This window comes from Salminus brasiliensis, chromosome 4 (genome assembly GCF_030463535.1).
Source record: "Salminus brasiliensis chromosome 4, fSalBra1.hap2, whole genome shotgun sequence".
Taxonomy (NCBI): domain Eukaryota; kingdom Metazoa; phylum Chordata; class Actinopteri; order Characiformes; family Bryconidae; genus Salminus; species Salminus brasiliensis.
The window spans coordinates 25,280,099-25,292,999 of record NC_132881.1 but is presented as its reverse complement, the minus strand read 5'-3'; the positions used below and the strand labels follow the sequence as shown (position 1 = coordinate 25,292,999).

The 12,901-nt window shown below is 42.4% G+C and overlaps 1 protein-coding gene across 1 annotated transcript in view; it reads right to left on the bottom strand.

Moving 5' to 3' along the window:
- Positions 1-12,901, bottom strand: part of prkceb (protein kinase C, epsilon b) — a 115,181-nt gene that overhangs the window by 33,280 nt on the left and 69,000 nt on the right. The window contains exon 10 of the mRNA XM_072677721.1: positions 12,221-12,394. Coding sequence (XP_072533822.1) covers positions 12,221-12,394 — 174 coding nt within the window. The remainder of the gene's footprint in view (positions 1-12,220; positions 12,395-12,901) is intronic.

Genomic DNA, 12,901 nt, shown 5'->3' with positions numbered 1-12,901 from the left:
TGAACCGCATACAGTCGTGCCTGTGCAGCGTAATGAGACATTTTACAGCACGTATGTCATACAGTATATTCTCTTCAGAATTCAATAGCAGCTTCTGTCAGCTGGGCTTATGGTGAGATATGACCTAATGACGTAGATAAATGCATGAAGTCATTCTGCAACTGGGTCTGTCGAAGAGAGAGACGCTGATGATGGTATGCACACACAGGAGTTATTAAAACATTCACATAAAGCACTCACAGAGGGTGTAATGGTAACACACATACATACTGTGTGTACAATTGTATGAAGATATTTGAGAACTGTAGATGTAGCCTAATTAACATAAGCAGCCCTCAGATCAAAATACAGGTTATAATAAATGAAATGAATAAATGAATGGTGGTGCTGGATTGAGCTCCATCTCTATGGAGAATGCAGCTGCACTGCTCTGCAGCTCAGTGATTGGAGGCTTACACCCCTCTAGTTGACACTTGCCGGTTCCAGAGCACTCCATTGTGTTGGCAGGGCTCTTCTTAGGAGAATATACAAACTGTGTATGTGCAGCCGGAAACCCCCCCCCCCCCCCCCCCCACCCCTGTCAGCTTAATACAGCTAAAATCACTAATAAGAACATGTGCACACAAACTGTTGGACATTCAATGAGCACTTGCCATTCAGACCGCCCTCTTACTGACTATATCACTCAACCTGCAGACCTGCATCTTCAAAAGACAATTTTCTCTCAAGACATCATTCTACACCAATTCCCTTTCCCAAAAAACAACAAGCCAGTGCGAGGGCCAGGAACAAAGCAGCATTCCTCAGAAGCAAATTCCACCCAATTACTACAAAAACAACCACCCAGGAAAACACACAGACCAAAATTACACCACACATGATACTGAAGGTCTATATTTTAGTTTGCTGTGCTACAAGGCAAACACGCATCGTATTTGATCTGATAATGCATGTGATTAATCACCGCAGCTTTGATTAATGAGCACTAAAACTGGGCTTCTAAATCTGGACATGTGCTCCGCCGTGTTGGTTAGCATTTCGCCTTCTGACGGCGGCTTGCAGGTTGGGCCGTGAGTACAGCTGCCAAACAGCTCCGATTCAACACGCTGATGAATGGAGTATCAACAAAAAAATCAAGCGGCGGGAGCGCAGCCAAAACACCTGGGAGAGATCCAAAGTGCCGTCAAGCTCCACGGACTAGCCAGAAAAAGAGAGGAATAACAATCCATCACCTGCACCGTGAAGCACTGAGTAGGAGTAGACAGAAAACAAACAGGAATAAGTGGGAACCTTCATTAAGGCATTATATATGTATATACAGGGGGTGGGGGTAGAACAACAGTGGACACACATGACCAGTCTGTTAAGAAGCTTACACTGACTTACAGTACGAGTTTATTTGTGTTGACCTCTAACTATAACTATGCATAATCATAACAAACACAGTTTCTCTGTTTTAGAAACAATCGCTGAGTGAATTACAAGGCCTACTGACTCAGAACTTGGCCTGGACTTGGAATGGACTTTAGGCCTCTAACAAGTCTCTGCAGGAAAAGTCACTGTGGCTCGCTTATAGGCCTTTGCCACTTTCTCAGCCTGATGGGAGTTTGATGCTGTTGGTTTACAGTTGGTTGGAGGGGACATAACGGTCATAATAGGATCATTATTAATACTGAGGATATTATTGCAGTCTTGCAAAACCCCTGTATCTCTATTATTGCTGTTTTTCATGTGTTTACACACTGGGAACTTAGTGTTTATTATCATTGCTGCAGAATTTAATGATGAATGGACCAGCAGAAATGCCCCAAAATTACTTATTATTAAATATTTTTTTTTTTGCATATTTATATTTAGTCAAACAACCGTCTGATTTTCTGTCTGACTGATGTTAACACTCAGCTGTAGCCTTTGACCCTAAAAACTACTCTAGTAGCCTATCAGATATCATCGCTAACTGCCACTTATACACACAGATATATATATATATATATATACAGTGAGTCCAAGAAGTATTTGATCCCTTGCTGATTTTCTTTGTTTGCCCACTAATAAAGACACTATCCTTCTGCACTTTTAATGGTAGATATATTCTAACATGGAGAGACAGAATATCAAGACAAAAATCCAGAATATAATTTTAAAGAATATATTTTAATTAATTTGTATTTCAATGAGGAAAATAAGTATTTGATCCCTCTTGCCAAACACACTCAATACTTAGTGGCAAAGCCTTTGTTTGCAAGCACAGCGGTGAGACGTTTGTTGTAGTTAACCACAAGTTTAGCACACACACCAGGGGGAATTTTGGCCCACTCTTCTTTGCAGATCCTCTCTAAATCATGAAGGTTGGTGGGCTGTCGCTTGGCAACTCTGACCTTCAGCTCCCTCCATAGATTTTCGATCGGATTGAGGTCTGGCGACTGGCTGGGCCACTCCATGACCTTAATGTGATTTTTCTTGAGCCAATCCTTTGTTGCCTTTGCTGTATGTTTAGGGTCGTTATCATGTTGGAAGACCCAACCACGGCCCATTTTCAGATCCCTGGCAGAGGGGAGGAGGTTGTCCCTCAGGATTGTGCGGTACATGGCTCCATCCATCTTCCCAGTGATGCGGTGAAGTAGCCCTGTACCCTTGGCAGAGAAACACCCCCAAAACATTATGCTTCCACCTCCATGCTTGACGGTGGGCACAGTGTTCTTGGGGTCATAGGCAGCATTTTTCTTCCTCCACACATGGCGGGTGGAGTTGAGGCCAAAAAGTTCAATTTTGGTCTCGTCTGACCACAAAACCTTCTCCCAATAACTTGGTTCATCTTTCAAATGATCATTGGCATACTTGAGGCGCGCCTCCACATGTGCTCTCTTCAGCAGGGGTACCTTTCGGGCACTGCAGGATGTGAATCCATTGTTGCGCAAAGTGTTGCCAATTGTTTCCTTGCAAACTGTGGTCCCAGCTGCCTTCAGGTCATTTGCTAACTCCTGCCGAGTGGTTGCAGGACGATTTCTGACTGTTCTCAGCATCATTGCCACCCCACGACGCGAAATCTTCTTTGGAGCACCGGGCCGAGGTCTGTTGATTGTCATGTTATACTCTTTAAACTTTCTGATAATTGCACCAATAGTTGTTACTTTCACATCCAACACCTTACTAATCTTTTTGTAGCCCATTCCAGCTTTGTGAAGGTCAACAATTCTGACTCTGAGGTCCTGTGACAGCTCTTTGGTTTTACCCATGTTGGAGACTTGAAATCTGTGTGATCTGTCTGATTCTGTGGACAGGTGTTTTTCACACAAGTGATTAGTGAGAACAGGTGGCTTCAGGTCAGGTAACAAGTTGATTGGGAGTGTCTAACTGGTCTGTAAAAGCCAGAACTGCTAATGAATACTAAGGGATCAAATACTTATTTCACTCCATGAAATACAAATCAATTAATATATATTCCTTAGATTTATTTTCTGGATTTTCTTTTTAATATTCTGTCTCTCCATGTAAGAATACATCTACCATTAAAAGTATAGAATGATCATGTCTTTATTAGTGGGCCAACGAAGAAAATCAGCAAGGGATCAAATACTTCTTGGACTCACTGTATATATATATATATATATATATATATATATATATATATATATATATATATATATATATATATCTTAAGCGTATGCAGGTGTCATGCAGACTGATACACATTTACAAGCTTTTTGCCAGGTTTATCAAAGTAACTAAATCCGCTAGATTAACAAACTACAAGCAAACTACAGGGTTGGCCCTTTCTTTTTAATAAACTGAGAGCTACAGCTGTGTAGCTGTAAACATGTAAACATGTGTAATTGTAATCTAAATAACTGTAATACTTCTAAATGTACTTGTAAGACAGTCATACGGTCATGCTAGCCCAGCCTGCAACACCAGTACAGGTACATAAAAGATGCCACTGATAGTATGGGCTACATTTGTCTTCTCCTTTTGTGCTCAGAGACATAAAGGGCCCTATCTTACACCCTGCGCGAGGCACATCACGATGCTCATCGCCATCTTACACCCCGCCAACAGGCTATTTTCACGCCTTTCACCTGCATCATTTAAATAGCAACGGTGCTTGTGAATATATCTATGCTGATGGGCGTGGTGGTCTCGAAATGAGGTGTGTTCAGGTCAATTTCTGGCGTATTGCTATCTTGGCAACGGAAAACACAGGTGCACCACTGACTGAAAACAGCCTAGGCAGAAGTCAACAGGCAGACATTCATTGCTATCTTGGCAATACATTGTCAACACAGGCGTGTGCCCAACGTGTGTACTGCTGTGTGTACAGCACTTTTTTCCGTCGTTGCGATAGCAAAGACACACTGACACGCCCTTAATCAAGCATGGTTGGTGGCTTGCCAAAAGATCACTAAAATAGATAGCCCAAAGATATAAAATGCTGGTGCTTAATAAAGGAGTTTGTCTTCAACCTAAAATGACTCGATATGTGGTCACAAGCAGTTCCTCTGGCTTTATCCAACTTAAATAAATACTTCTTGATATCAACCAAAGCAAATATTGGCATTCATGTTTTAATGCAAAGCAGCAGCAATAATTACTAGCTATGCCAGACCATTAGGTAGCGCTGCAACGCTGCCTCAGCAAAAACCTGGGACAGTTATCAGCAATACAGCACACTGTGGCTAAAATATGATAATCATAGGCTAAGATAAAACAATCCATCAAAAGCGGTTTCTCATGTCTTTACACTGATTTCCTTCAAATCCACATGACTGGATACATTCTTGTGATATGAGGAGATGTTTTGTGTTTACCCACACACGCCACCTCTGAACAATTAGATCATTTTGCTTTCCTGCTGCACATTCACTGTGAGGACCCTGCAGTGACCCCACATTGTTGCCTACAGCTATATTTATATATCTAAAGTGTATCTGGACTATTTGACAAAGTGCTTCCACACTGCTGTTTCCTTATGTTCTCTGGAAAAAAAGGTCTTCTTCTTTATAAAACAGATTTGTTTCCCTCACTTCCTGTGATGTAACATTAAGTAAATGTCATTTAAAGCATTTCTTTCTCCCTCCCTCACTTCCTGCCATCTTCATAATTTCCACTCTTATTCTCTCCATTTGGCTTCTTTTTTTCGTCCAGTCTCTTACTTACTTACTCCCACTTTTTGAAGACAAAACTGTATGTATTACCCTCATTACAGCAAAACACGCACCATCCTCCCACTACTATGTTGAGAATGGCCACTAGTATGAGAATGGGCCTCTGTTGTGTTGAATGTTGAATGAGCAAGAATTGGGCTACAGTCAGTAACTGTACCTACAAAGTGCACAAGGGAAGTGTACCTCATAAAACGGCCAGTAAGTCTACATACATACAGGATAGGTGGACTATATTAACTGGAGATCAGGCCTATGATTAAGAAGCACGTGGCAAAAGCAGAAAGGTGTTTACCGGCATGACTGAGTGACTTCACTGCCCTCAGTTGGGATAAGAGATGAGGGATTGTGGCACAGGCCGAGCAAGGTGATTCACACATCTACTGGTGTTGCAAGTCAGATATCTGCCTACTGTCAGAGAGTGTAGTGCTATTTATCTTTTAACATGGGTAAAAAATCCCCTCAGAAAGAAGCCAGTTGACTAATATGGAAACGACCAATCATAGCTGCTGTTTGGTGCAGCGAGTAGGGGGAGGCAATGATGAAAAATCCCACAGATATTTTTTTTTTCATTTTTCATTTCTCATCACAATGTCCAGTGCAGTCAGCTGATTGCTGCCACTGACTAGACATTAGTTGGAAAAACAACTTTTTTGTTGAGGACGTGACATTTATCATGTTTTTAAGCTCAGTTTGTCACTTACAGATATATGTAAGACTAGGCCGTCACTGTCCAGTGAAAAACATGTATCTCCGAAATGGGGACATTACAGGAGAATGCAAAAATGTTCTTTACTTTAAATAATAATAAAAAAATGTTAATAATGTACAGAGCTGCTACAGGATTCAAACAATGGAGAACATTAAAAATGGAGATACATGTTGTTATTGGACAGCAGCAATATGTAATACTATTCGGACACTTCAGAAGTGTGCGAAAGAAGCATATGTTTGACTTAGGATGCACTTAGAAAGGAAAACTCTATTTATCCTGGAAAGGTTGAGTAAGGAGAGTTCAGTACTGACAGGAAGTGAGACACCGTAAACCTCAAGCACTACTGTCTCTACACTAAAAAGACAATCTGGCATAACCCAAACAGAGCTATAAAAGTGACCAACTTCAGAATTTATGTCATAGTCTCAACTCATTATATTTATGTCTCCAAAATATAAATAAACCCAGTCCACTTGCGAAAGCCCGGCTGGCCTTAGTCAAAGCTGAAAGTGGTCAAATACAGCACTGAAACAAAATTCAGGGAAGCATGTGTCCAATATCCATGGCTTTGCCACAAAAGGTCTGCAGAAGATGAGGTGAAGGATAGGTGGTGCTCAAGGAAGCAAAAGCCAAGGAATCGAGATTGTGCTAGTTGTGTGTGCTAGGCTAAAAGCTAATCCAGCTGATTGGCTACAATCTCTTCAGCTAGCTGACCACACACCGTGCAGAGAGGACAGCAACCTTATCAAGTAAGACTTAACAATTACAAGGTTCTTGTGACCATGCCAAACATTATGCTATGCTATGCTATGCGATGTTGGGCTATGCAAAGCTAGGTCATGCTATGCTACATGGCTCCTGTGAGCTGTTGCGCTGCTGTGAACCAGCCAATCAGAGACAAGATTATCATGTCTTAATAGATCATATCATGATATGTTTTTTGCCCCAACTAAAGTCACCATTCTTACTATTTATCATTAAATAAATCTTAAAATACTGAATAAATGCATTCTATGGCATCTTTAAAATGATTGTTAACATTGGCCTTAAGCTACATTATTCAGATTTTCTTCCATTAAATTAAATATTTCATCAGTCCTTCTGCTTTTTATTAGCAATTTAGTCACATTCAAGCAAGTCAACCACATTCTACAGTGCATGTGGCTTGAACGCTGGTGTGTGAGCAGCTCGGTTGAGGATGGTGCTCGCTTTGGATATGGGAACAGAACGGCAGGACACTGTGGCTGTGGGGAGCAAGTCCAGGCAGCGGCTTCCCTGGCAGTGCCTGATGGCAAATTACACATAGAGGGAACATGAAATGGAGCGAGGGAAGCAGCGATGTCAACAAGAGGTCAGCTTGCGGTGCTACGTGTGAGGTGACAAAGAGCTGATGAGAGAGAGAGCGGGGAGGGGAAAGAGCAAAGGAACAAAAAAAAAAAGGAGAATGCACGTCTGCTCACCTGCATTCACTCAATGAGATCTGATTAGAACACGAGTGACGGAGAGAGTCCACTAACTTTAGAAGTACACGGTTGGACATTCAGTGCCCAGAGACATGTCTCAAACCCACCTCACCAAGGGTCTTGGGTACACAACCCCCTCCCCCCCTCCCCCCTCCTGTGTTTTGTGAGCAGCGGCTCTTCTGGAGCTTTTGTCTGAAGGGCTTTCGTAATGCAGATTTGGCTGTGGTGCCTGCATCAATCACTACATCCAAATAAAGTACATGGAAGCAGCCAAGAATACACCGCTAGGACAAGTTTAATCACCAGACCGTGTAGTGTGTGTGTATCTGTGTGAGGACAGGTAGAAAGGGAGGTAGAGCCAGAGAGAGAGATGGGAATAATGTGGTATGATAAAAAAAATGCAAACTAATGGCAGAAAAGTGGCAAAGTGACAAAGAGATGTTGCATGGAACATTTGTTCCAAGTAGGCTAATGCAATGTGTGTGTGTGTGTGTGTAAGGGTGTGTGGTGGGGAAACGAAAACAAACAGCATATGGAATACACATCAGGGCTGATAGGGATCAGTGCCCTGTGATGTAAGGTCTACAACAATCGCCTGTTTTAGCACAGAGCAAAGACAAAGCTAATGTGCCCATTAGTAGCGACTGAGAACAATGAATGCAATGGACACTGGAGAAGAAAGAGAGAGAGAGAGACACATACAGAGAGAGAGAGAGAGAGAGAGAGAGAGAGAGAGAGAGAGAGAGACAGAGAGAGAGAAAGAGAGAGAGAGTAAAGAAGCAACTTTGCACCTACATCTAACAAACCCTTTTACCTTGGTTTTCCTGATATTTTTGTGCTAAGATGCCCAAATGTTTGTGGACACCCCTCCAGCAACTTTACATTACACAGTATATTACACTAGCTACTGACACACACACACACACATACAGCTTTTCTAGTCCCTGTAGAGAAGTACTGCCAAAAGAATAGGACTCTCTGAAGCAGATAAACATGAACCTTTTGCCACCATGCCTTATGCCAGGCATGGGCTAGAGGGGTATTAAGCCCAGAGCACACAGTGGAACTGTGTCCTCTGGAATGATGGGTGGTGCTCCATCCAATACTTTTGGGATGATTTGGGGAGTTTGAAGGTAAGGTGGGGTGGTGATCATACAGCATCCTGACCTCACTAACGCTCTTGGCGCTGAATGCAATCAAAACCTTACAACAATCCTGTGCTCCAGAATCTAGTAGAAATCCTTCTCTGGACAGGTGGAGAAAGTCAGGCCAGAAACATTGCAAGGGCGCTTCACGCTACGTGGACTGGGTTTTGGCCGTAGTTGCGTTAAAAAATGCAAGTTGTGAAAGTTGTCTTGTAACGCTGATGTGCTTCTTCCAGTGAACTGTCATGGTGGACCAGTTTGATGAGTCTCCCTCTCTATCTTTTTCAGTGTGATGTAAAAGTAGTTCTGCTTGCGGAGAAGTCTGGAGTATTTATAAAAAACTGAAATAGTTCATACCATGTTGTAAACCACTCTGATTTGTCTGTGTGAAACAAATGAAGCTCAGCATGTGCTCTGAGTGCATTGGGGGACGTTTCTGAGCCTCTTTCACAGAGATCAGGCTGTGACAGTGTAATTCCAATGTTTGTTAGCCATGTTCTAGCCAAGCATCTACTGTCGTAAAGAACAGAAGAACACCTGAGTTATCAAACATCATCTTGTCTGATCGTCTGCATCTAGATAAAGAACTTAACTTTCAAAGAATGCATTTAGCACATCTGTTGAATCAACCAAAGCCAATTATGTCTCATGGAATGAACCCAAGCTTAAGCTGTGTTAGATTGAGTATGATCCAAATACTAGTGTGCCTATTGTGCCTATTGACCTACTGACCATAAAGGTGAAGGTGCATGTATTTGAAATGTGTCCCCCACATTTGACCCATCTGTGGTAATGAACACACACACACTAGTGAACTATGGGCAGTGAGCACACACACACCCAGAGCGGTGGGCAGCCAACTCCAGCGCCCGGAGAGCAGAGAAGGTGAATGGCCTTGCTCAAGGGCCCAACAGTGGCAGCTTGCTGAGCCTGGGTATCGAAGCCACAACCCTCTCATCAGTAGCCCGGAGCTCTAACCGCTGAGCCACCACTGCCCCATAACTAATATTATCAAATATTGTGCTAATGTAAGTTCAACTTGCCAAATCTTGGCATCATTTAAAGAAACCAATAGTGCTGATGAAACAGTTTTTTCATTTGCAAATACTTGCCCTATTAAAATCGTGCAAATGATTTCTAACAGCCATTTTTTCAGTTTATGCCATAACAACAGGCTGGGGCTTATGCAAATGAAAAAACAAAGAAACTAAGGAACATGAGATCTGACCTCTGGTAGGGAGTACAATGAAGAAAGGTGTCGACATGGCAGTTTGGTAATATCTTCGTTTCAAGACAAACAACCAAACCTGAATAACCTCTACCTGCCATCTGTACAGAGCATAGTGAGCCTTATAAATGACTAAGTAATATAAGAAGCGTAGAGTAGTTGGGAATTATATAGTACGGTTCTGTAATGTTCACAGGTGCAACTTGGTTGATTTGCATAATAATTCCGCAGACAATGATCAAAATCTTCCAAGATTTGCGTAACTGTTCAAGCTTTCACCAACACCACTGCATGATTCCGAAGCCCCACTGTCCTCCCCAAGCCCACCTCGCAGCACACAATCCCTTTCATCTGCCTCCTTCTTCCATCCTCAAACTTGCGCTTTCCGCTTCCTCCAGCCTGTATCCACAGCCCCTTTCCCTTCCTCTCCTCGCTCCTCCTCAGCCGCCCCACCCACCCCCGTTCTCTCTCCCTCCCACTGCTCTCGGCCGCCAGGACACAATGTTCTCGGGCTTGTTTGGGGAAACGGTAGAAATAAATAAATTAGAGGCAGTAGGACGCCATCATTATGAGCAACTGCAGGTTCGAGCAGGGGGAAAATAAACAAAAAAGCTGGGCGATGCGAAGGCCGCCTAGGCCCGCCTCTCTTCATCATGTATTAGTATGAATCAGGGATACAGAGCGCCGCGGACGCCGTGTACCCGCCAGTCAAAAGACAGGGATGCTCTAGTTTCTGCTTTTTACAGTGCCAGCTAAAGCCTGGGTTACATTACACCAGTTCTTCCCCAATTACAGCCATCGTCGGGCCAAGTCTGTGCTAGCTGACCTTAACCTGCAGATTTTGGGGCAGCAGGAGTCAATGGTTGGAAACAAAACACATGTGTGCAGAACACAGCCTGCTGAAGACAATATCAAACTTGTTTTGACTGGTGATGATTCCACCATAATTCCAAAAAATGGTTATTGGTTTGGATGTAGTTCTCAGAAACACTTTCACTGGTATGGAACGTTTATATTATTCTTTAAGGTTCTTTGTACATCACTAAGGCTCTTCATGTGCCTTAATTTACAGGTTCTCGAAGGAACCAAAACTGGCTCCCCCATGGCATTGCTCCAAGGAACCCTTAATGGCACCTTCTACTAACTGAAAGAATCACAGGCCTATGGGGACCAGTTAACCTCTGTGGACCAGTTAACCTCTATAATGAACACCTTCCAAATACAGTGCATTCCACATCTCGCTAGTATCATCCAAGCCAAGCCATATATTCCCACTATTAGGTAGGTGGTCATAATATTCTGATATGACTGTATAACATAATATAATATAACACAAACCAAAGTCATACTAAATAGTCCTGAAACAAATCAACATCAAGTATTTCTGTCCAACAAAAAAACAGGTGCCTAATTTTTGCACTGGGAGGCCTTTATTGTTTTCCGGCTCAACTGATAACACTGATAAACCTATTCAGACACTTACCAGGCTTCGGTAGGGAAATTAGAAAACACTGCTGAATTCTGGCCCCTCTGTGACTTTCAATCTTGTATAGAGCAACATGTGATATGAGGTTATCTCCATCTAGTGGCGAATTACTGTAAATGGCAACATACTTTTTAATGAGGTCAGTAACACTAACCACAGAGGAAGAAGTGAACCAGCCTGCAACCTGAACATAACTCTGTCCACGCCTCACCTGAACCTACTGTGTATTGTATTTTTATTGTGTACTGTATTTTTTTATTATTATTTTTAGGGTTTTCCACAAATGGTTACTGGGTGGACTGTTCAACACCTAGTACAATATACAAATCTCTTTCATAAGATGCAAACCCCTCTGTAAACCTTATGGAGTTTTCACCAGACAGACTACAACAGACTAGTGTCAGTTTGGTAGTGGGTTAAATAATGGAGCTAGAACTGAAGTCAAATTGCAAATTAGCAAACTAAATACAGCGAATGCCTGCATAAGGCTAACTGTATATATACATTTGTTGTTTCAATTATTAAAGATAAACATGACATGTGCATAATTAGTGCCTTACACCCTTAATAATGAGTACAATTGACAATTATTTGGGGGCAACTGCTGCTAGACTCCGTATAGACTACGTAATGCACTATGCATGAAATTATGTAATGCAAGCTAGCAAGAAAACGCTCACTGAAAACTTGCTAACAGGAAAGCTTGCAAATATGTGTGAGGGCCATGTGTGTTATGTCATCAGCATTAATTACATTTGCATAATAAGCAGAGACGTAAGTACCTGTCCACATTACTGAGCATCCGTGGCTACAATCTGAAACCTTTTCCACAATTTATTAATCTTTCGCCTTCGAGTGAAATTTCCATTTTTTTCTGATATTCCACGAAGTGGGAACCCGGTTTACTTACCCACATTTTAGAGAGACGGGCGTGACATCTGAACCTGATTTGAGATGTTCTAAACTTTGTTGGTTTTAGACTCCTAGGTTAAGCTCGGAGTCAGAGTGCAGCTGAGATGTGTACCTTGGTCTGGAAGCAGCAGAAGAGCTGGGTCAGGTAGGGATGTTTTCTGGCCAGAGCCAGAATGCGCTTCTCTGTCAGAGTGCAGTCCACATCATCATCCTGCAGAATCACGTCCTTCTTCAGGACCTTCACTGCGTACACCTCATCTGTGCCTCTCAGCTCAGCCAACATCACCTGCATTCACACGCACACATACGCATCATTAAGGTCAGCCGTGTATAGAAGGAAGACTTCTGCTGTTTTGCTTCTTCTTGGTATGTAAGACTTAACTATGGATATAATTTCATAATAAGATCAGATAGGAAAAAAGGTAGTGAGATGTACATTCCACAGAGTGATCAAATCCTTCATACAGTTAGAAAACAGCTGCTTTCATAAAAAAAAAAAAAAAAGGATGGATATGGTCTAAGAAAGGAAAATGATCCACTGGCACATCAAATTAGTCCTGGTCTGCTTTTGGAAAGGGGTGAAAAGGTGACAAATGATGCATATATGACCGAAGACTGCAAGCAAAGGTCAGCCCAGGGCGTGAGCGTCAGCGGGTGCTGTGTGATCCATCCCAACTTGCACACGTCTTTACTTTACTGAGGCCACTACACTAATGAATAAAGTTCTAATAGTGGCTAGTTTTGAAATGTTGTGTAGTGTGGTAGTGTGTGGTTTGGGACACAGCCCTGCTAA